We start from the raw sequence: 25,658 nt of genomic DNA, 5'->3' as shown, positions 1-25,658 counted from the left end.
CAAACACCTCCTAGGTCTTCCCGAGTTCCAGCCCTGGACCTGGTTAGCTTTAGAATTAAGGAAGGCAGGGGAGATGCCACGCCTATCTTAGGCATCCAGGTGCAGGGCAGGACAAGTGACTAGAGATGTTTCTGATTGCTGTTTGTGATTGGATGTCAGCACACTGGCTATGAAGTTAAGTCTGAGGTGTCTGCTGGGCTTCTTGGGCCAGATCTGTACCTTAGGACAGTCCTCAGGTCTCAACCACAATCGATAACAGACATAGACTCCTTAGTTGTGGCTCCCCTTTCCTGCATGACTAACCAGAACAGTGTGTGATCATACGATGAGGGAGGGAGCTTAAGCAGCAGGGAAGGCCCTGGTTTGAGCTCTTCTACACCCAGTCTTGCAGAGCTAGCCAGGCCCCACATAAGTTGTTAGAACCCCCTCCAAAGACCAACTCGGCACCCCCTCTTAAAGGTTCTGATGCTTCAACACAAAGCTAGAGACCAGGCTTTCTCCATGAACCCTTGGAGACACACTCAAGCCATGATGGGGAAGCTCAGCCAATCACATTTGACTAGGGTGTGGCCGCTTGGGGCGACAGAAGAAGGACCTGGGCATCCAGGTGTCCGCCTCTTGTTTTGTATTCATTCGGCTGTGTGATTCTCGCTGGATCCCGGTTGTGTGAATTTCTCTTGTTCCCAATTATTAAAATTATATTCCTTGTTTTTGAGCTGGTCTGGTTAATTCTGACTACCGGTCGACCATCCCCTTCAAAGCCATAGCAATGTTCAGCAAGGATGCAATTCTTCTCTTGTTTAAATCTCCATTACACGGAATATAAAGGGAATGCCTTGGGTAGGAAGCTGCATAGACCATCCCCAAGTACCCACTGTAGAGTTCCAGCTTCAGTGTGAGGATGTCGTTGATAGAATGCTGGCCTTGGCTAAGCCTGTTGGACTCCGATCTTCCCAAGGGAACACCCTGCAAGAACACAGGGCCGCCCCACTTATTTTAGCTTATTTGGGTACTATTGAGTAAGGCCTTATCAGGGTGGAGAATCTCTTTTCAAAGATGGATCTGTCCCCTTTCTAACAGGATGTCAGGCCTCTTGCCATGGGGCAGTGCTGAACTCTGGAGTGTCTGGGGCCATGGGACCGGGAAAAGGGTCCCTGAGAAGCCATCCCCAAGGAAACTAAATAAAGCTATTGTTGTGAAGGGAAGAGAAAAAATAGCATAGCCAGCAAGATGTTTTCTGTCCTCTGTGACCTGTCTGTGCTTGGGGAGGGGCTGACTTGTGGCAAATGGGTGGAAATAGGAACGGCCCTTGGGATCCATAACACAGTATGGAGGGGAAGGAACATGGCAGAAGAAATGAGCAGCCATGGGCCAGTGCTGAGTGGCTTGTTCTCCATCTGTAGTAGTGAGGAAGGAGAGAAGCTGAGGCACATTGCACAAGTGGTCCCTGGTTCTACTCCTGGCTGGAAAACCATCTTAGTCAGGGAGATGTCATTTTCATGGGCGGACTCTTTACATGATTCAGGACTTTCATTTCTGGAGATCAAATGACTTGCTACAGAAACCTATCACAATGTCTCCAAATTCTGCATCTCTCTCCTTGAAAAGCTCCAAGTCTAGCCCCTTGGAGATGAAATATAGTTCAAAGGATGTGTGAACAAAGTGTTTACTGGGATTTGGTTTGCAGTAGCAGGGAAGGAGGGGGAGAAGAAGATGGAGAGAAAGAACCATACACATCTTAGTTCATCCTCAGGAAAGTGGCTCAAGTATTGCAGGACAGATGTGGTATGGGACAATGGTCTGTATTCAGTCACTTATATTTTAAATAAACGCTGATTAACCAGTAGCCAGGCAGGAAGTATAGATGGGACAACCAGACAGGAAGTAGAGGCAGGTCAATGAGAACAGGATAATTCTGGGAAGAGGAAAGCTTGGTCTTCAGTCCTGACCCAGCCACAGAAGAAGCAAGATGTGACTGCCCCGCCAAATAAGGTACCAAGCCACGTGGCTAACATAGACAAGAACAATGGGCTAATATAAGTTATAAGAGTTAATAAAAAGCCTGAGCTAATGGGCCAATCAGTTTATATCTAATGTAGACCTCTTTGTGATTTCTTTGGGACTTAACGATTGTGGGAACCAGACAGGACAGAAACCTCAGACAACACAGATGCACATGGAATGCGGTGCAGCTATTGCAATGACTGTGTTAGGACTGTGCCTGTCACGATGGAAGGCATGTGCATGATATAATGTGCAGAGTTGTAAGAGTGAGCAGAGGTGTAGTTCAGTGGCAAAGCAGGCCCCTGGGCTCCATCTCCAGCATTGGAAAAGCAAGTGAGAAAGAGATACGTTTGAAAAAATAAATAAAATGCCAACTATTTATATGCAACAAGTATGTAAAAAGACAGATGTGTGAGCAAGACGCAAAAGCACCTAGGCAGGTGAGATTGGACATCTGAGCTAGAAAAGGCATGAATAACAGATGCCAGAAAAAATATATGACAAAGAAAGATGGGCTCAGAAGATGGTGAAGTTCTTGCTGCATAAGCATGAGAAACTGAGTTCAGATCCCTATCCTCCACATAAAATCCTGAGTATAGCAGCAGGTGCCTCTAGTTCCAGCACTGGGAAATGGAAGCATGATGTGGGATTCCCCTCTGTATGCTGTAAATACCATTGGTTAATAAAGAAACTGCTTTGGGCCTATAACAGAGCTATAGGGGAACAAAGCTAGGTGTAGAAAACTAAACTGAATGCTGGGAGAAAGAGGGCGGAGTCAGAGAGAAGCCATGTAGCCCTGCTGGAGCCAGACGGAACTTTACCTGGTAAGCCACAGCCACGTGGCAATATACAGATTAATAGAAATGGGTTAAATTAATATGTAAGAGTTAGCCAATAAGAATATAGCACTGCCTTTAAGTTATATCTTTCAAAGTCTGAATCCATCAATAGATTAACCATTGCTTAGGTCATAGCCCTTGCAATCTAACTGACTGACAATGCCCTCACAGACACATCAGAGAGAGCTGTGCTTTACTGATTCCTTTGTTGTCTCTCAGTCCATTCGAGTTCACTACCAGTGCTGACCATCACAAAGTCTTGACACGAATTACCCAACTTGGAGCACCCAGACAGTGTTCCTCCTGGTGTGGTCATGATTCCCTTGGGTTATGATTTCATCTTGTTCCAGCCCAAGCCTCTGATCTCCTTTTCCATCATCCGGTTTTCCTGTACCTCTCCCTCTTCCTCGCAGAGTTAGTGCAAGTGAACACACACATGTGTATGTGGTGCATGTGTGTATGAAATTGTAAAAGAATATATTTTTAAAGCACAAAAGCTGGGCCAGGCGATGGTGGCGCACTCCTTTAATCCCAGCACTCGGGAGGCAGAGGCAGGCGGATCTCTGTGAGTTCGAGACCAGCCTGCTCTACAAGAGCTAGTTCCAGGACAGGCTCCAAAGCCACAGAGAAACCCTGTCTCGAAAAACCAAAAAAAAAAAAAAAAGGCAGAAAAGCTGAAGTTTAAAGAGGCACGATGTTTGTTAGAAATTATATGATGTTAAGGTTATGAATAGATGCAGGGGAAGAATAAACACAGAATCCGCGCACTGGTTCCCTCTAGGGAGGGAGGGAACGGCTTACATCAAGGAAAGAATCATATCATGGTTTTCAATTGCTTGGGCAGTGTTTTGTTTCATCAACGTGATGGCCCAAAGCTGCTCTTGAAGTCTCTTTCAGATGGGAATTACTTTATAACTGTTAAACCAACAAATAATAACCACCAGAAATGTTCTCACCGCTTATTATCAGGTACCAAGAGTGGGAAATAAAATTGGATATGCACTGTGCTCTCAATTTCATAATAACAGAACAAATAAAAAGCAACTATAGGGCTTTTTTTTTTTCCCTCAGACCAGCAGATGAGAAGTCTGGGACAACTGTTATTGCCCTTTTTTATACTTAATAAGTTATTGCAATTTATTTCCAAACTTTTCCACTGACTGAATATTGCTTTTGGTATCAAAATCAAATGTTACTTCTTTATTTAAAAAGACAAACTGGTTCGCCTTGAGTACAGGAGCATGGTAATATTTAGGCTGAAATAGGGGGAAAATTATCCAAACTGAGCTTGGGAATTACCGAACCCACTTGAAGTCCTCAGCTCTCAGCTGGCAAAATTTTCTTATCTGTAAAATGCTTAAATAATAACAACAACAACAGTAATAATACTGAGTGCCTCCTCAGATTGCCTCAAGAGGCATTGTGGGAGGTGATGAGATGATGTATACCTTGCTTTTTTTTTCCTCTCTCATTGTTAGGACAAAATACTTGAAACAGACACATAATGGAGGAAGGATTTATTGTGGTTCACCGTTTCCTATGGGTCAGTCCATCGTGGGGAGGGGACAAAGTGGCACTGGGATGGTAAGGGGCCGGGGCAGGACATAGTTCCCAAGAACAAGGGCGTTGTCCTCCAACAAGAACCCACCGCTGGTGTTTTACCAGCTCCCAGCAGCGCCATCCTGCTTTGAGTCCACCAAGGTCATCCATTGGCCTTGATCAATTAGTCCACCATTGGTCATCCGTTGGGTCAAAGTCTCACGGTCTAGTCACCTCTGGAAACACACTCACAAACACACTCAGAAGTGTGCTCCATTCATCTTAGGTTTGTCTTAATACAATCAAGTTTGCAACTGAGTTCGTTTGGTGGTTTTTGACCCACAGATGACCACTGGGCAAGATTGTGTAGTAGACAGCCAAGGGGAAAAGATGAGCTCCCAGGGGACAAGTGCATTGCTGGGAACACCTCAGGACAGGGTGACAGACTATCTGTACAGCCTAGAGAAGGGGATGTGATGGCCCCTGTTGCAGGACAGCATGATCCAAAAGGAAGAGACTGACATCACTGCTATGTGGCAAGGAGAGATAAACTTTGACCTCAAGCAAACCAGAATAGACTCCTATAAACCAAGCAAACACCCTCCAGACGACATAGGGATGACATGAAAGGAACAAATAAAGCGCAGATGTGAGCATTGGTTTCCTCTCGGTCTCTCCTCCCGGCACTCTTTATTTGTATCAAAGGGAGAGAGGACCACACCCCTCCAGAAAATGATGCTGACAGAACAGATTGAAACACAGATTCTGTATTCAGCCTTGTGTTGGCATTAGAAATCTCTGAGAGACTGGAAATGTAACAGGGCACCAGGCAGGCGAGGACAGTTGCCTGGAAAACAGTGCAATGCTCCGAAAAAGCCACCGTCGTGAGGCTACTTAGCACAGTGCCTATAGGACATAACTGATAAATTCTAGCAGCAGAGTGGCCTTGAACTCCTGCAGTGCCCGGAAGAAAGCTAGGAGTTGTTAGGAGACTTACTAGGCACTGGAGTAGTATGGGAGGCAGAAGTGTACCAGGAAAATGAAGCTGCCATCCTTTGAACTCAAAACTCTAGAATTCCTGACATGGGACTGAAGAGATGCCTCAGCGGTTAAGAGCATTGGCTGCTCTTCCAGAGGACCTGGATTCGATTCCCAGCATCTACAAGGCAACCCAGAAACATCTGTAACTACAGTTCTACAGGACCCAATGCCCTCTTCTGGCTTCTGCGGGCTCCAGGCACGCGTGCGGTACACATACATACATGTGGGCAAAGCACCCATGAACATAAACTAGGAAAGAATTCCTGTCATTTTCATGACCATTCCATGTGTGAACACTGGTATCGTCCCCATTTTGCCAATGAGGAAACAGGCATGGATCCATGTCATGTTTTGCATACAGCTGCACTAGGGTAAAGCCAGAATTTTATTATTTTTTATTATTAATTTTTTTTCGCGTCAGGGTTTCTCTGTGGCTGTGGAGCCTGGCCTAGAACTAGTTCTTGTAGAGCAAGCTGTCCTCGAACTCACAGAGATTCTCCTGCCTCTGCCTCCCAGGTGCTGGGGTTAAAGGTGTGCACCACCACTGCCTGGCAAGTCAGAATTTTAAATCAGTTGTCTGGAACACCTCTATCTCTACAGACTGTTGGGTGCTCCCAGGCAAGCTGGTTCTGACAGCCCAGGTGCGCACAGGTGTTCTGGAGCACAGGTTGAACACCTGCAGAGCTTTCTGTGGGGATCCCTGACAACATTCTGTGAGTGAACCTTCCTACAGAACAGACAGCCCAGAGCCTTCCCACGGCAATGCTCTGAGAGTAATAATGAGTGATTTCCTCTTGTGTCTTTCAGCTCACAGCCCCGCACTTCCCCGTGGTGATCAAGCTGGGACATGCCCATGCTGGCATGGGAAAGGTAAGGTTTGAGAAGTGCTCTGCATACAGTCAATATAGCCACCTCTCCCCAGACTACCTGCTGCCCCTTTCCCACTGGTACAGCCCTCAGGACTCCCCCAGACTGTCTGCTGCCCCTCCCCACTGGTGCAGAGACCCCTAGGACACCCCCAAACTACCTGCTGCCCCTCCTGCACTGATGTAGTTCCCCCGGAACTCCCCCAAACTATCTGCTGCCCCTCCCCATTGGCACAGTCTCTGGAAGAGAGTATTAGAAGTAATCTACAATCCACCTCCCTCTGCTCCCAGCTGACTTTCCAGAGCTTACACTGACTGTCTCTCTCCTCAGCCTGAGCTGTGAACATCACCTTCATTTGATAACTTACAGTTCTCCGCGGTTATAACTTAAGAGACATGAGGGAAAAACGTTTGCTGACAACGACTCTTTTGTGTCAAGTAGCTATTATCTTCTAGTGCTATAAGCTCCTGTCCTATTTGTCCCTTTATCACCTGCTGGGCCAGCACCACCAAAGTGCAAACAGGACCCCCAGCAGGAGCCCTGGAGGCAGCAGGCTTCTGCCAAACTAAACAAAGTACTTTAAACAGTCACAGATGACATCCAGGGCAGCTGTACTGGTCAGCTTCTCAGCTGCAAGTCTCAAAGCTAAACTTGTTTTTGGACCCCTGACTGAGGTCTCTCTTCCCAACATCATGTCCCCTGGGAGATAGCTTGGGTTCGTGTACCTTTCTCCCATGAGAGGAGAGAGAGATGGGTGGGCCCCAGACAAGAGGAAAATCCAATCCTAGGGTTGTGTGCAGTAAGGAGCTATAGCAGGATACCTCCTGGGCCTCAGCAAGAACTAAATGACAAAGGAGGGGAGGGGTCTTGCCTTGATCAGCTCAGACAGCTGTACAGTTCTGCACTTCATACCTGTATTCTTCTCTACCTGCCAGACTGCCCCCCGGATCCCTTCCTACCTGTGCTCTTCAAATTCAGGTGGCATAAGGAGAGGGTGAGGCAGGGTAGGGTGGGGCAAGTTCTAAACCAGCCCCTTTGGGCTTCTTCATCTGTTAGATGATGTTTCTAATGAACAGCCTCTAAAGTGAGTCTTTCTGTGTGCATCAGCCTACTGTCCATGTGACAAAATGTGTAAGAAAATGAGCTTCTAGGAAGTTTGTCTGTCTGTCTGTCTATTTCTGCCTGTTTCAGAGTTTTTGATTCATGACCACATGGCCCTGTTTGGGGGCCTATGCTGATACAGTTTACCACAGCACAGAGGGTGTGTTGACTCAAAACTGTTCTTGTCAAGGCAGCTGAAGGAATGAGAGTAACAAAGCTACTGCCCTTCAAACCCTTTAGGCTATGAATTCATTGATGAGATCTGAGCCCTCCTGACCCAATCTTCCCTCCTGAGCCTCTGTTTCTAAATCGCTGCAGTGGGGACACACAATTAACGAGTTTGGGGAGGGCATTCAGTATCCAAACCATGTACCTCTGTCCAGACTCCTTGGAACATCCACAGGGTAAAGAAAGGAATGTTTGCTTCTTTTCCCATTCCTGTATCTCAGGACCTGGGATTGGTGTAATAGTTTAAGGGCAGCAGAAAGGCAACCTTGGCGGTTGGAACTGAGGGACACCACAAGGTCACAGCAAGCAACAGAGGTTTATTTGGGGACCCGCAGAGGCTGGCCTCTGACGGGGGAGCAGGAGGAGTGGGGGTCAGGAAGGGCTTGCCTTTTATTACTTAGGGAGAGTGCTCTACTTGGTAACTGTGGTAGTTACAGCATCTTGGCTGCTGCTGCTGACTTGTCCTGCTAGGTCTCTGGGAGAAGGCAGAGTAAATGTCTGAATGTTAATAATGGGGCCTGGTGGATGGGTGGATCCTCCTCTAGAAGCCTATCCCTTCTTTGCCCACTACTTCACCCACCATCTGGGTGGAAAGCGCCCTCCCCATGGTTCCCAATTGCCTTCATGCTAATCCATGCTAATTCTTCTGTCCTGAACTTATGTCTTTATATCACTTAAGCTTTCTGAGCATCCCTTCTTATCCCCAGACTTTTTCCCTAGTGGCCTCTGATTCAGGTTCTTCTCCCTCAGTTTCAATGATTTTGTCTCCAGTGTCTTTAAAGGACAAACTCTCCTACGCCATCCCTGACCATGGCCGCGCCATAAGCACTCCCTCAGCTTCGGCTGTCATCCTCATGTCAATACCTCCTGAGTCGTATTTCCTATGTTTCCAATTACCTCCTGTCTTTTGTTACCTTGTCTCCATGGTAACATCCCAAACAATGTCCATTATCCCCCCCCCCCCCATTTTTATTCCTCCTCTCCTGTGACTTCCATATCTGGAGCAGACACCTGTCATTCCGTTATCTCAAAACCGAAACCAAAGGGTGAGGGTAGCTCAGAGGCAGAGTGCTTGACTAGCACATCCCAGCCCCGGGGTGATCTTCCATCTCCAACACAAACAACTCAGAAACATATGTGTCATCTCCACCTTCTCCATGTCCAAAGAGCCACCAAGTTCTTGTCACCCGAGCCTGTTTCTCTCGTTGCCCCTTGCCATCTGCCCACCATCACCATCTTGAACGACTCTGGTAAAGTCAGAGGGTTCCCAAGGACTTAATTATATCACTAAAGCTTAAAATAATCACCAAGGGGAAATAAGGAAGTGCCTAGAGAGTTGAATGTCATGCGTCAGCAAGGGGGATGTCCCAAAGGTCGAGAAGTCAGTCTCCAAACTGAGAAGGTGACATAGACCAAAGTAAACATGGGTTTTCAAGAATGCTGACACGGAGGAAAGGGGGCTCTTCCCCGTAGATGTAAAATGAGAAAAGCTGCAAGAACACTCTGGGAAAGCTGACTGAGCAGATGATGTCATGTCCATGCTGAGAGGGTAAAGAACACAACACGTAGCTCCTTTAGTCTTTGTACCTTTTCATAAGAAGAGAGATGTGTGGCTACAGACCAGCAGGGAAAGCATGCCCTGAAGACGCCTAGTAAGGAGGTATCAATGCCCCTGGTGTTTTGCAAAGCCCATCCAGGACCCAATGGGTGCAGCCATTGACCCACCCTCAAGCACATGTACTCGTGTGGTACACCACAGACCTGTGCCTGTTCTACAGTGGGAGTCAGACAACCAATAGGACCCAGTCTCTGCCCTCAAAACATTGTGGAGACCATCTCATACGTAAGTAAGGAATAAGCCAGGTGTGATGACACCTATAGTTCAAGTATTCAGAAGGCTAAGGTAGTAGGGTCATGAGTGCAAGACTTTCCTGAGCTGCCCAGTGAAAGCCTATCTCAATAGTAAATAAATAGAGACTGTTTATACACGGGGTATGATGGAAGACTATGGAAAGAATGCAGAGCTTAAAGAAGAACTCAATCCCACCTAGCATATGGAGTCTCCTGCCACAGTGGATTCTTTCAGGCAGGGGCTAGCTGAAAGAACCCTTTTTTAACACAATATGGAAATGTTCTGAGTGGAGCACAACATGATCATAAAAATTCAAGAGGTGGATTGATTCATTCATGACATCAGAGCCCTCCCGAGCCATTCACCTCCAAACCACATGGGAAAGACGTCTGAATGAGTTGACACTTGATGTTGAAAGTCAAGTAAATAATGGTCAGTGGTGGTGATGAGTAAGACTGTGCCAGTGGGAAGAACACAATCAAGCTGCCAAGATGGCATGGGAAAGCTGCATAAGGCTGGGTGGACCTGGGAGGTCCAGGATCCCAATAAACCAGAAATAAACAAGACAGATATGGGCTAACTCCCTTGCATTAAAACAAAGAACATGGGTTCTTCCATGGGGCAAAGAAACCAAAATCTAGTGAAATACTGGATTTGGGGGTGCTTAGACAAGCAGGGTAAAATCATGGGTGTGCTGGCTAGTTTTTGTTTTGTGGGTTTGGGTTCTTTGTCAGCTTGACACACCTAAAGTCATCTGGGAAGAAGGAGCCTTAACATGTTGTAAGGAGAGGGCTGCTTGTTCGTCCCCACCACCCGGCTAGCTTAGCCCCGAAATAACCACACAGAAACTGTATTAATTAAATCACTGCTTGGCCCATCAGCTCTAACTTCTTATTGGCTAACTCTTACATATTAGTTTAACCCATTTCTATTAATTTGTATATCACCACGAGGTTGTGGCCTACCAGCAAAGTCTCAGCACATCTATCTCCAGCCACGGATCCATAGCGTCTCTCTGATTCCACCCTTCTTTATCCCAGCATTCAGTTCTGTCTTCCCTGCCTACCTAGGTTCTGCCCTATCAACAGGCCCAAAGCAATTTCTTTATTAACCAATGAAAGAAACACAAAGACAGAAGGACCTCCTACACCAAATTATTGCCTCCATCAGATAGCCTATAGATAAGTCCAAGGTGCATCTTCTTGATTATGATCTGTGTGGGCAGTGCCATCCCTTGGCAGGTGGTCCTGGGTGGTAATAGAAAGTAAACTGAGCAAGCAGTGGGGAGAAAGCCAGTAAGCATCATTCCTTAGTGGTCTCTGCTTCCTGGTTCCAGCCCTGACTTCCCTCTGTGATGGACTGTGACTGAGACATGTAGGCCAAAAATCCTTTTCCTCCCAAAGTTCCTATTGGGCATGGTGTTTATCACAGCAATAGAAAGAAAACTAGGATGGGGTGGGGTAGACTGTGAGCTTTCCAGAAGTCAGGGGAAATAAGCAGCTGAGGATCTACTTTCCAAAGGACACGGGGCCACGTCTAGAAACAATGTTAGTTGTTACATTTGGGAGAACATGGGGTCCTTCTGGATCCTACAAGGAGGAAGCCAGAACACTGCTAAACACCCCACACTGCACAAGATAGCCTCCCACCTCAAAGAACTACACAGCCCCAAACATCAGCAATGTCAAATGGAAGGAAAAATCGTTTCATTTGGGTAAAAATGATTTTTTTTTCCCCTGTTGAAAATTTTACAAGCCTGGAACCCAGGTGGTGCTGTGGGGATTGTAGAGTCTGACATGTTTCAAAGTCTAGAGGAGATTCCGTGTCAGTGGATCTGTGACTGTGGAGTTAGCTAAGTACAGACCAGAAATAAATATAGACCAGGCCAGCCTGGTCTACAGAGCAAGTTTCAGGACAGCCAGGGCCACACAGAGAAACCTTAGGGCAGCCTGGTCTACAGAACAAGTTTCAGGACAGCCCAGGGCTACACAGAGAAAAACCCTAGGGCAGCCTGGTCTACAGAGCGAGTTTCAGGACAGCCAGGGCTGCACAGAGAAACTGTAGGGCAGCCTGGTCTACAGAACAAGTTTCAGGACAGCCCAGGGCTACACAGAGAAACCCTAGGACAGCCTGGTCTACAGAGCGAGTTTCAGGACAGCCAGGGCTGCACAGAAAAAACCCTGTCTTGAAAAAAAACAAAAGGAAAAAAGAAAAAAAAAGCCTCTGTGCTGAAAATGTCTATTTTTCGTCCCATTGTTTACTAAATGTGTGGCAAGTGTGTATAGGTGCTACATATTGTAGATATACAGAAGGTGCAGCTACGGTGTAATTTTATATAAGGGATGTGAGCATTCACAGATGCAGATTTTTATAGTCTTTACATTGTTAAGTTTTCAGTGTTTTCCTCTTTGGAAGCAGCACATCATAGCAGCTAAGGATCTTCATTTGAACCTAGATTCCACTGCTTGTGAGTTGAGATGCTGTAAGTTACCTTATTTAGTCTTCCCAACCATAGTTCCTTTCTCTGTAAAGTGAAAATAATGTCACATGCTGAGTGTAAGGATTAGGAGAAACTCTGAAGTTGAATCTCAGTGCATGGACAAGGGAGCACTTAGTGGATAGTAGCTGTCCATAAAATGAAGGATTCCTGACCTGTTCTGAGGACCCCAAACCCAACTGAAGTCAATAGGAGAGATGACTGAACAGCTCCAGAGACTACAAGTTCTTATCCCTTGGCTGCAAGTTCAGGATGAGTCAAATGAGTGCCAAGTTGCCAAAACCATCAGCAAATGCCAAATATGCATGGGTTACACTCACTCTATCATCTGTTGAGAAAATGAAATATATAACCATCCGAGTAGCTAACAACAAAACAATTGATAACACCAAGTGTTGGCAAGGACACAGAACCTCTTGTCTACAAAGTCGAAGACAAAGGAGTTCTTTGGGTGTATCTAGTTCTAAATGCATCATATACAAACCAAAGCAGTTTATGGTTGCTTTGATGTTAATTTTCCAAAACTCATCTGTCAGCAGTAGACAAAAATCACAGTGTGTTCATGCAAGCAGGATGTTTCGGCAATACCAGCAAGCTAAACTACATATACAGCATGCATGAACCTCTTCAACAGAGGTTCTTACCATTACCCAGGCAGTGTCTTAACCTCAGACACTGGACCCCTAAGATTGAGACTAATATGTAGGTGAAAAGAGTTTGAAGATAGTTTCTGTGTCTCACAGGTAACTCCCAGTGTAGATACCATAATCCCAAATATGAGGGTTCAAGACTATAATCCCTAAACCCAGGATACTGAAGCAGGAGGGTCGCTACAAGTTAGAGACTACATAGTTTAGCCTACTGCATACCTAGTTGGTCTGTTTCGTGTGACATTTCTCAGAAACAAACAAAAAATGGCCCTATATTGTTCACTGATGAATTTTTATAGTTTTAATCAATTGAAAAGAATAGCACAATGTATCACATCCATGATGGCTCATATTCCTTGTCAGCTTGGTGAGATTTAGAATTGTCATAGAAAATACAGCTCTAGATGTGTCTGTGAGGGGGGGTCTCCAGAAAGGTTTACCTAGAGACAGAAATTTGCCCCTGTGAGTGAGTGCACCTTCCCTTGGGCTGGAGTCCCACGCTGAATAAAAAGCAGGAAGTCAATTAAACAGTCAATTAAGCAGCCATTTCTCTCTGCCTCCTGACTGTGACCAGTTGTGTCAAGCTCCTGAGACCGTGACCTCCCTGCTGTGAGCCAGCATCAGCCCTTCCCTGCTGGTGTAGATTATGTCGGTCATTTTGCCACAGCAATGAGAACATTAACTATTACACCATCAGCATTGGAAAACAAGTTCAAGGCATCTATTGGAGAGGCTGAGGCAGATGGGTGGGTTGAGCTCAGGAATTAGAGGCGAGCCTAGGGAACATAGTGAGACTTTTTTTTTTTTCTCAACGAACAAAGAGTGGAGTCTAAGTCCCAAAGGTGGCATGGGAGAGTACACGTGGAGTATTTCACGAGGTTCTGGCCTGAATCTGGAGTTCCCATGCACTGGTTACATGTACTTCAATTTCCACTCCTCTAACACAGAGACAGTAAAGTCCCACCTTGGATTGTAATGACACCAGAATAGATATATCAATCTGTATTTATTTTATGTATTATTTATGGAGGGTGGCAGATAAAGCTGGTATACACTTACTGCAAGAGAGCTTCAACGTCCATAGCAAATATGAACTATTATTTTGATTAAGCACTTACTGAGCTGAAACAGGCAGTTGCTCATAACAAACAAAAAGGGAAGGAATTTAATTAAATTCTGGGTAAAATACAGGCAGCAGCTTCCAGCACAAGGAGCTAGTCCTACCCTAGCCTTGCCTTAAATTTTACTTTCCCAGTTTCTCCCTGTCTGAGCTTGAACTTTGGCACTCCTCTCAGAAAACAAGAACCTGAGGCTCAGAGAGGAGCAACACCTTGCTCAGGCCACACAGCAATAGAATATCCCCCAAAGTGAGAAGAAATGAAAGTTGAGATATTTGGCCCCATTCATACTTTTGAGACAGATATGTAGTCATTGTGATAGCAGTACAATGCAGAAGTCTCCTTTATCCGGGAATGATATGTCCTATCACCCACAATGGAGACCTGAAATCACAAAAAGTACCAACCCTATGTCTACAGTTTTTATGGCTTCCCTTTGACATATGCAAATTGATAACTCTTGTGTATTTCATGGTCATCATAAAGTAGAATGAGGTTCACTTGACCCCCAAGCATGGTAGTACCCAACCTAGTGGTCCTCAACCTTCCTAAGGCCGCGACCCTTTAATACAGTTGCCCGTGTTGTGGTGACCCCCAACATTGAAGTTATTTTCATTGCTACTTCATCACTGTAACTTTGCGATTTTCCGGTGGTCTTAGGTAACCCCTGTGAAAGGATTGGCCAACCCCAAAGGGGTGGGAACCCACAGGTTGAGAACCATCAGCCTAAGTCATAGTTCTCACAACTGAGAACTGCTGAGTGACTCACGGGGAAGGTAGCGTATACTGCGTGGAATGCCACAGAGGGATGGCTCACACCAGAAGCAGCTGGGAGGAGGCTGGGACACAGTTTTGTCATTTCACTCAGAATGGCATGTGACAAAAACTTGGAAAATCCATTTGATATTTTCAAATTTCACAAATAGCTGTGGGAAGCAAAACTATGGGTAAGGAAAGACTATCATAATCACAATAATGATAATAAAAATCTAATGTCATATTGATTTTATTCTGTCCAAGAACTAGTCTAAGTGATAGATGACATTAAACAATTAGACAGACAGACAGACAGACAGACAGACAGACAGACAGACAGATGGGTTTTGTATTCATTTATTGACTATTTTCTGTAAGGAAGGTACTATTGAGACTTCCATTTTACAGATGGGAAAAATTGAGGCATGGGCAGTCTGGCTGAGCTCAGGAGTGGAGGGCGTGGCCACTGAGGTGGTAACAGACTATATGGAACTAGAAGACCTAACTCTTCCCTTGCGTGCGCAGTGCTGCTGCTATTAAAGGAGCCCCAAGCAGTGAGTGACAGGCTAACGCGCTCTGCAGCTGTTCTGTGTGTTCCGGACAGCCAGGTGTCTGTCCCCTGTGCAGTGCCTGCAGCAACCACAACATCTCACACACTCCCACTTGCCCCAGTTCGCGGCCGTCATCAGCTCTGAGCAACCTGGACTTAGTGAGCCTTCCCAGCATGGTCGCTCTAAAAATGGTAGGAGGTGGGCTTAGAACTCCATGCTGGAGAGGGAGGAACTGGGTCCAGGGGAGCAGTTAAGGAATCCAAAGATTCTTCTCCCACCGGGAGTCTGCCAGAAAGGAGAACCATGACCTATGGTCAGCAGAAGTCTGTAAGGTTGAGGGACACTTGCAGAAGGAAGACCAGAGCCCTGCTTCCATGAATGAGGAGAATCCATGGAGGATTTATACACATATGTATCTCATGCATGACCACGTGCACAGCCTATAGACCCTTACTTTTATTTCTGCCTTTAGATACTAAAATACTACCCTTCTTTTCTTTTCTTTTTTTTCTCTTTCTCTTTTTCTTTTTTTATTTTCGAGACAGGGTTTCTCTGTAGCTTTTTGGTTCCTGTCCTGGAACTAGCTTTTGTAGACCAGGCTGGCCTCGAACTCACAGAGTTCCACCTGCCTCTGCCTCCCGAGTGCTGGGATTAAAGGTGTGCACCGCCACCACCGCCAGGCAAAATATTACCCTTCTAAACTCTCAGACCCAGACGGGACAGGGACAGGATTTTAATGCTCTGTCAGCCTGGTATGTGTCATGTTGAATACAAATTCATCTAGATCAGGAGGGAGCTCATTTTCCAACCTAGGATTCAAGGCTTCAGTCTTCCTCTGCGGCATCTTATCGTCCACTTCCCACATTCTTGCATCATCTTTGGTTCACTGGACAGGGCTTCAGCCTAGATTCAAGAAACCCTGATTGTCCTGCTGACCCCTGCATCACCAGGGCCAGCACTGTTCCTGTGGGCCAATTATTTAAACATAAATGCCGTTTCCTTGTATGTGCATGAGCCTTGATTTTACTTACCCGTCACTTGAAGAGCTGATAAGGCCAAAAACATCAAAAGCAGAAAATGGCATGTGGAGAGGAAGGCTGAGGAGGGACATGGCTTCAGACTCCAGTATTCCTGGTGGTGAGCTTGCCTCTGCCATTTGCTATCTCTGGGAACTTAAGAAAATGTCTTAACTTCCCAGGACTTTGATCTCACTGAGATAGTGCAGAGCAGATTTTGGTGGTGAGCAAAGGAGGAGAGAGAGTGCGCATTAACTTATCTGTGTGCCAGGATGCATTTTTTGAGCCTCCAAGCCTTCCTGGGAATTAGATCTAAGCCCTGATGTGTACAGGTTCCCAGGGTTCCAAAGGTTCATCTTACTGAGGTCACAGGTTAGCAGCAGAGAAGAGTCGGGACACTGAAGCAGATAAAATTTCCCTCTTTGGTGTCTGTTCTCCTGACAGTGTCTGCCAGCATTATTTGGACACTGTGTATAATAAAAGTCAGCAGAAGCCTTTCTCTCTGGGGCCCTCAGAAAGAGGAGTTCCACATGAACAATGGCTCCCACCCTCCTCCCACCATTAGACAGTCATAGACACTAGAGAGACTGTAGAATGCAGGGCTAGAGAGGTAGCTCAGTTGGCAAGGTGCTGGCCTTACACACATGAGGATCAAAAATCTGTGCTTTTTTTAAATCCAGGTACTGTAGCATACACTTGTCATCCCAGTTCAGTGACAGAGGCAGGCAGCTCCCTGTGGCTCACTGACCTAAGTCTAGTTGAATCTTGCTTCCAGACCATCGAGAGACCCTATCTCAGAAGACAAGGTGGAAGTTTCTAAGGCTGACCTCTGGCTCCACACACATAAATGCATGTCCATATCACAGAGAGAGAGAGAGAGAGAGAGAGAGAGAAGAGCAAAATCAAAACTTATTTTTACAGGTAAGAGAAACTAAAATCAAAAAGTTACTCTCACAAGGCCTGCACATGACACGCCCACACTGTTTCCTTGTGCTCTGGTGCCCAAGGAGGCTAGCTTCTAGAAGTTCTACCAGCCATACAGAACACAGCCTGGTGTCTGTCAGGAAGAGCCTGGTTTTATAGTCAGCCCATAGGAGAAGCTATGTCCTCAGACGACAACCTGGCTTCCTGGCGTCTCAGCACAGACAGCTGCCCTGCGAGCTTCCTGGAGGGAAACCCGTCACATCTCTGGTTTCTTGGAAAGAGCTGGAGTTTGGGAACGCTGGCGGTTTTGTTTTTCCAGGAAGGCCAGGAGGATAGAATGTAGGCTTGTTATGTGTGGAAGTCTGCACGTGCATGTTTGGGAGTAGGAGAAGCCTGTTATCACTCTCAGACTCCACTAAGCCTCTGGACAATTGGGGCAGCAATGGCAGAACCTGTGTCTGTTGTCCTGACCTCTGGTCTCAGTCCCAAGAATTACCCCACCAACACCCCTTCCAGGATGAGGCCTGAAATGCTAGGGGAGATAATGCTGAGATAATGAATGCTACCCGGCCTTTTCCACGTCGTGGTACTTGAACATGGCAGTGTAGATACAAAGATGCTACTAGAAGCTGAAGTCTAGGATCTGGGGATTCCAGACACCTAGGAGACAAGGGTCAGAAGTGTTGGTGTCTGTCAGGATGATGTCATCTGCTGGATGATAGCTCAAGTGGGGATGATTCTGAAGTCAGGCAGGACCAAGCTCCTCCACAGCCCTGTTAATTAAGTGTGCCTCATAGGAGGACCACCCCACCAGCTGCAGCAGCAACACTGGAGCCTCTCACAAATGCAGAATGCCCCCAGCCATGCTTCACCAGTACCATAGCCTAGCAAGACGTTCAGGTGGCTCACGTGCATGACCATGGTTTTAGACCAGAGGATGCCATCTCAGACGGCCCAGGGACCAGGAGTTCCACAGTGAATCAGGGATATTGGCAACCTAGAGGCAAAGACCATGCCATCAGATAGGACAGTTACAACTCAACTCTGGCCACTTAAGACTGGGAGACCAGGAAGTCTAGGGACATCATATCCTTCTCATTCTCTGATCATGTCTGCTCCCCCCATTGTTGTTAATCTTGGGCTGCCGGCTTGATGCCTCCAATTGTCTCACATTATAGACATGGAGTTTGGATTTGTCTTCACTATGCTGAGGGCTGCAGAGCCCAAGGAGAAGCCCCAGCTCAGATACCTCTAAAGTGGATAACCTTGGGCAAGCACTGGACTTTGGGGTCTTTTGTTTCTCACTTGTGAATGACCCTAATAAGCCCCCTAACTGGATGAGGGGTTATCCCGTAGGCACTCTTAGAAAGATGTTGGCTTGCCTCCTCTAGATTAGAGATGCTTCCCAAACTTTCCTGGGTAGGCAGATCACCACTGGATCAGTTAAGATGCAGAGCCTGTCAGCAGCGTGAGTAGGGTTGTGGGGTACTGCCTGGGCTTTCATGTTTCGGCAAGCCCACAGGTGATATCGATGCTTCTAGTCCTTGATCTTGGTCAGCCGCTTACATATTCCTCTCCAGTGACCATGTGTCTTCTGTTGCAGCTATTCACCCTACCTTGTAGAATTAAGCAGCCATGGATGACACATGGGTGAATATGTATAGCTGTCTCTTAGTAGAACTTTATGTGTGGACATTAACATTTCAATTTCAGGGCCAGGAGATGGTACAACCCATATAGTGCTTGCTGCAGAAGCAAGGCCCTGGGTGTGATCCCCAGAACCATGTAGGGTAACACACATACTTGTAATCCCAACAACAACAAACAAACAAAAACGGTGCCCTGTGTCTGAGTAAGGACAACCAACACACACACACACACACATATACTCACATACAGCACATGCATGAATACCCACCCAACCCCATACACATAGTGTGTGCACATATACCACACACACACACACGTAAGAAAATTTTATTTTATGTTTTTTTTGTTATTGTTGTTTTTTTGAGACAGGGTTTCTCTGTGGCTTTGGAGCCTGTCCTGGAACTAGCTCTGTAGACCAGGCTGGTCTCGAACTCACAGAGATCCGCCTGTCTCTGCCTCCCGAGTGCTGGGATTAAAGGCGTGCGCCACCATCGCCCAGCGAAAATTTTATTTTATGTCAGTTTCATAAATCATGGAACATTATTCATCTTTGTGTTTATTTCAAGTATTTAAAAATGTAAACACCATCTCTGTTTTATTTTGCGGTAGAGTTATATATGTATGTATGTATGTGTGTGTGTGTGTGTGTGTGTGTGTTCATCTCAGGCTGGCATCAAACTTGTGATTCTCCTGCTCCACTCTACAGAGTCTTATGCCACTGCTCTGGGCTTATAAACACCATCTTTAACTCATGAATTGCATCAAAATAGGCCACAGGCTAGTCTTAGCACTCAGATATGTTACCAGAACTCTGTCCAAGACCATCTTGAATTCTAAGACTGGTTGTCTTTGCCACCTGTCAGATAACAAGCCAAGGACATATAATCTGCACCCCCGAGACACATACACACACACCCTACCCTACCCTACCCTACCCTACCTTCCTCCCTCTTCAGCTCTCTCCCTGCCTACACCAGGGCCCTGGGCAGTTGAAAACCAGTCCTTCACCCTGCACAATGGGCAGGAGCTGGGAGGAGGAGGTGTTAACCCTCAGGGCTGACACTTGTCCGGTGACTCCCTTCCCTTCCATTCAGTCTTACAGTCAGCAACTTGCAGTAAAAATGTGGCCCAAAGAATCGGTGACCCGGGCACTCATCACTAGCACACAGTTATCTGATTTATTAAGGAGAAAAGAGGAAAGGAGCCCAACCTGATAAACGGGACAATTAGCTCCCACATGGTCCATTATCTTCCCATCATGGTGGTCCCCCACCTCTTCCCACCCCTGGGAGCAGGGTGTGACATTGATCTCTGGCCCCTGGACTTCAGAAGCTCAGAATAGGAGCACAGGCTTTTGATGGTTTGAGACCAATGGCTTGTGATGGCCTGAAAGGCGACATCCTTCCAAATGTCCTAAGTTAGGCCTTTATGCAATACCCAAAGCAACGCTGGAGAGGCAGGGCCTCTAGGAAGCGATTAGATCATGAAGGCACCACCCTCATTAATAGAGTCATGAAAGAGGCAGGGGAAATGCCCTTTCCCCTCCTGCAGTATGTGGACTCAGGAAAAGCCTCATCTACAAAACCCTTATTGGACCCTGAGTCTCCTCGTCTTGATCTTGGATGTTCCTGTCCCTGAATTGTGAGTCGTGGACTTCTGTTCATCAATTTTACAGCCAAAGGTATTTTGTTATAGCAATCCAAAAGGATAAGATCTGCCTCTTGCACGTATCCAATAAATATTGACAGATGTGACGGCCAACTTACTTTAAGCTGAGAAGCCAGTAAATGTTTAGTGACTATTTTTGCAAATATATGTGTTATTTTTCTTGCAGCTGTGACAAAAACCTGGCAAGCTGCTTAAGGGAAGGAAGGTTTGTGAAGGGAAATCTACGGTGTCAGAGGGTCTCAGTCCATCAAGACAGGGTGGGTTATTAACTGTGGGAGCCTGTGTCAGATACTCCTCACATGACAGCTGAGGATGTGAGTCAAAACCAGAAGGAACTAGAATCTTCAAAGACCCACTCCTAGTGACCTTTTGTTCTGACAACCAGACCCCACTGTCTATGGGATCCACAGCCTTCAAATATCACCATAAGATGGGGGCTGAGCATCTAAAATGTGAGCCTGTGGGCGGCATTTTGGATCCAAATTCTAGTAGGCACAAGGCTCAGCAAACTTATACTGCATCCAAATCTTGCTCTCACATGCAGTGGGTTTTATTAATAAAGTTTTATTGTAACTTGGCCATGACTTTTGGTAAGCACATTATGGAGAGCTTGGTTTTGCACTGTGATTTCATACTTGAGTAGTTTTTGTGGCCAGAAAGTTCTATAATATTTACCATTGGATGCTACAAAACAAGTTTACTAATCCCTGGCTTAATACAATACTTTTGTATTTCAAAAATTTAGTAGCAAAAGCCCCAAGAAGTAACACATCTTTCCCTGCCACATGATTCCAAGATGCTATTGTTGCACTGAGATAAGTATCCCAGACCCACATCTGCCCTTGGTATGTGCAAGGTGTCATCTATGCTAGTGGGTTTCGGGTTTTTTTTATAGATTTTATTGAGCTATACATTTTTCTCTGCTCCCTGCCTCTCTCCTCCCCTTCAACACTCTCCCAAGGTCCCCATGCCCCCAATTTACTCAGGAAATCTTGTCTTTTTCTACTTCCCATGTAGATTAGATCTATGTAAGCCTCTCTTAGGGTCCTCATTATTGTCTGGGTTCTCTGGGATTGTGATTTATAGGCTGGCTTTTTTTTTTTGCTTTATGTTTAAAAACCACTTATGAGTGAGTACATGTGATAATTGTCTTTCTGTGTCTGGGTTACCTCACTCAAAATGATGTTTTCTAGTTCCATCTATTTTCCTGCAAATTTCAAGATGTCATTATTTTTTTTCTGCTGTGTAGTACTCCTTTGTGTAAGTATACCACATTTTCCTTATCCATTCTTTGATGGAGGGGCGTTCAGGTTGTTTCCAAGTTCGGGCTATGACAAACAATGCTGCTATGAACACAGTTGAGCACATGTCCTTGTGACACGATTGAGCATCCTTTGGATATATACCCAAAAGTGGTTTTACTGGGTCTTGAGGAAGGTTGTTTCCTAATTTTCTGAGAAATCACCACACTGACATCCAAAGGGGATGTACCAGCTTGCACTCCCACCAGCAATGCAGGAGTGTTTCCTTTACCCCATAACCTCTCCAGCATAAGTTGTCATCAGTGTTTTTGATCTTGGATATTCTTACAGGTGTAAGATGGAATCTCAGAGTTGTTTGGATTTGCATTTCTCTGATGACTAAGTATGTTGAACATTTCCTTAAGTGTCTTTTAGCCATTTTAGACTCTTCTGTTGAGAGTTCTCTCTTTAGGTCTGTACTCCATTTTTTATTGGATTATTTGTTCTTTTGATGATCAATTTCTTGAGTTCTTTGTATATTTTGGAGATCAGACTTCTATCTGATGTGGGGTTAGTGAAGATCTTTTCCCATTCTGTTGGCTGTCGTTTTGTCTTTGTTGACTGTGTTTTTTGCTTTCACGCCCCACAGGCTACCTGCTCACTGGGGAAGCACTCCACCACCAAGATACATTTCAATGACATATTAGGGCTGGAGAACAGCATTTCACTGTGTAGCCCTGGCTGCCCTAGATCTTGCTCTGTAGACCAGGCTAACCTTGAACTCACAGAGATCCACCTGCTTCTGCCTCCCAATAGCTGAAATTAAAGGCATGTGCTACCACACCCAACAGCCATGACCGGGATCCTGTCAATCATGGATGAGCCTCTGGGTTCCAACCTCAGCACCATTAAAACACAATACCATAGGTACTGCAGAGATTTTGTTTAGATTTTTTTGAGACATGATCTCACAACGCTGTCTAGACTGATCTCAGATTATGGACTCGGGCCATCCCTACCAACTCAGCCTCCCACACAGCTGGATCTGGAGGTGTGCATCACTGTGAACAGATAGGTTATGTTTTCCAAACCGGATCCCATTTTCTAATGCACGTGGAAATGCATGCCAGGCTAATAGTCTGCCATACATGGGTTTGTGTCCATCTGCATCACCCTATGGTTATCAGCACCATGCACTGAGGGCCACTGGCAGAAGAAAGCTGGTACCCAGGTACACATGATACCTGCCTTATTCTTGGCTTAAAGTGACACTGTATGGCACCTAGTCTGGCCTGTGTGTCCGTTGCCCCATCTACTAAAAGTGAAAGTTGTCCTGATGCCTTCGAAAGGTCCTCACGCACTGGGCCTCTTCCCTACATTGCCTTTATAGGCAGCACACTCACGATTTCAGCCACAACACTTGCCCACTCCTCTTCCTCACAGAGCTCCTCCCAGCACCAGCTGAAGTCTCTTCCCTCCCCAGCTGGGAGAGAAACCTGTGTGGTTTCGGCTCTAAGTTCAATCGAAGTTCTTAAATCAGAAAGCATTCTCACTACCTTAACTCTATGCAATGAATCACACACACACACACACACACACACACACACACACACACACACTTGTATTGTTTTTCAAAAATGTTTACATGGCTTTAATATCTCCACAGTTCAGCCGGGCAAGGAGAAACCCCACACCTCTGTCTATCTTTGGCTGTAGACAAGCAAGTCAGCATCTCTTTAATAACTCCCTGGAAGGCAGGGAGACACGTAGGGAGGGCTACACTACCATATTCAGTTGACAGTAGAAGCTTCCCGGTGAGGTAGCGCCAGCTATCGCTATCCCTACCTCGTCCTCAGCACAACCCACATTCAAAACAAAGGCACGCAAGAGAGGAACTCATGCCAATAAAGACAGTGCAGAAAATGGCTTAGATGCTATTAGTGTGGATTGGACTTTACAATAAATAACTACTGGAGAACCTTTGTTATGGACGTATTACATACAGCTGGCCTTGGTTGTTTTGTGGACGTATTTGGTTTTACTATATCTTCTTTGTCACTCTGGAGGCATGTTTATAATGATAAACTCCATGTACAGATGGGGAAAGTGAGGTGTGGATCAGTGAGGAAGTTCCCAGTGTCCCACACTGCACAATGTACAGTTACCTGATGCCCAAACCAATGTTCATGTTGATGCCTCCAGTCTTGGAGAATCCGTATTTTCTAAAACTTTCATACATATAATGACCACCAGTTTGGAGAAATATAGAGATTGTGTGTGTGAGGAGGGGGATGGAGGAGGGAGGGGGAGCGCCTCATTCCAGGTTACAGCATTTAAATGGGAAAGCTAAGATCTGAATCTAGGTCAGCATCACCTGGAGCCTGCAAGTCTCACCTGATTTCTTTCTTACAACTGGATGGGAAGATGGTGTGATTTAGTAAAGCCCCGGTGTGCATTAAATGCAGTTTTCCCAACCTGGCCTGACTCATGGGTTTTGGAAGATCACTAAGCATGCTAGCAGTGGGCGATGGAACAGCTCTCTCCTGGCCTGGCCTTTAGCAGGCTATCTGCCTGATACCTATTTACCTACCTTGCCATGTGCCGTTGGTCTGGATGCTTATTTGGTGACACACCCCCCACCCATGTCATCTCCGAGGTACTGGGAAATGAGAGCATTTGAGAGGTGCCTGGGTTCCGAGGGATCCTGAATGGGATTAGTGCTGCTGTGGTTTGAATCTAGAATGTCCCCTACAGGCTTGTGTTTGGGATTCTCGGACTCCAGCTTGTGGGGCTCTGCTGAAAGTTGTGGAGCCCTTAGTTATAGCCTAGAGTCCTTGCTTCCTGGCACATGCTATGTGAACAAAAAGAAGCCTTCGCCATAGACCAAGCTGTTCCCAATTCCATGTCTGCACCACCATGGTGGACTGTGACTCTTTTAAACCATGAGCCTATACAAACCTTACATTTTCAGTCACTTCTGCCAAGTATTTTGTAACAACAACAACAACAACAAATGTGCTAACACAATGTCTTTATAAAATAGGTTCAAGGTCAGCCAGCCAGGTTGAATCGATGAGCACCAGGTTAATGAGGGAGCTTGTTTCAAAGGAGATAGAGGACATTACTAAGGATGACCCCAGATGGTAGCCTATAGCCTGTAGCCTATAGCCTTCACACACACACCCCACAAATATGTACATATATGAACATGCATATACATGAGCATGCACATAGACAAACATACACACATGCGCACAACACAAATGTGCACATGTATGGACATGCATACACATGAGCATGCACACATACAAACACACACATGCACAACATAAATATGCACATGTATGAACACACATACACATGAGCATGCACACATATAAACATACACACACATGCACACATGGGCAAAAATTTGTTTTAAATACCTTGTAAGATAGGAATACAGAAACAGGAACAATAGGACAGTTGCTGGTGTTTGACATCTGGTTAACTCGGATTACTTTTTTTCTGCAAGGATTTATGCCAATTTAAATTGTCCCGTTTGGAAGAGTTGGTGGTTACCATTTTAACCTGACTCTCCTTCCCTGCCCGGGTTTATTGGCTGCATGCTATGAACTAAATCCCGCCCTAAGGACTGCACATGCTTGCTTCACTGATCCCATGGCCTACATTTCCCCTCACTCAGGTAGACACTGACAACCGCTCCACAAATGGAGGAGAAACCCACTCCCTCATTTCATGAAAGACAAGTTAGCTGGTTTTAGAAGCTACACTTGGCTAATTTCTTCTTTTTAGTGTTTTTTTTTGGGGGGGGACGCACGAGAACAATCACTTGTTTATTTCTTTCATATAAAATTCTCACTTTCCCTGCTATTTGACAGTCATAGCTATTGGATATTATAATAAACAATTGAATTTCATTCACAAAGGAAGTTGTAAAATATTGCTTGAACTGCTTTCTGCACGAATACAGCCACACCATTAGCATGGGTAGCTTCTTGCAAAGGAACTGTTTTCAGCTAATCTATTCAAAGCTCATTTTATGCCTCTCTTCAATTTTAACTTAGCATTCTTTGGTGGAAAATGTCAGGGCAGACTTTACAAATGCCTTTTTTT

The 25,658-nt window shown here is 45.7% G+C and overlaps 1 protein-coding gene across 3 annotated transcripts in view; it reads left to right on the top strand.

Annotated features, from left to right (window-relative positions):
- Nucleotides 1-25,658, top strand: part of Syn3 (synapsin III) — a 389,669-nt gene that overhangs the window by 321,759 nt on the left and 42,252 nt on the right. For all 3 annotated transcript variants that reach the window (XM_050145613.1, XM_050145611.1, XM_050145612.1), the window contains one exon: nt 6,231-6,293. In XM_050145613.1, coding sequence (XP_050001570.1) covers nt 6,231-6,293 — 63 coding nt within the window. The remainder of the gene's footprint in view (nt 1-6,230; nt 6,294-25,658) is intronic.

Source organism: Alexandromys fortis, unplaced genomic scaffold (assembly GCF_014885135.2).
Source record: "Alexandromys fortis isolate MF-2015 unplaced genomic scaffold, M_Fortis_MF-2015_v1.1 scaffold_50, whole genome shotgun sequence".
Classification (NCBI taxonomy): domain Eukaryota; kingdom Metazoa; phylum Chordata; class Mammalia; order Rodentia; family Cricetidae; genus Alexandromys; species Alexandromys fortis.
The sequence above is the reverse complement of the archived record's forward strand: the minus strand, read 5'-3'. Positions and strand labels throughout refer to the sequence as shown.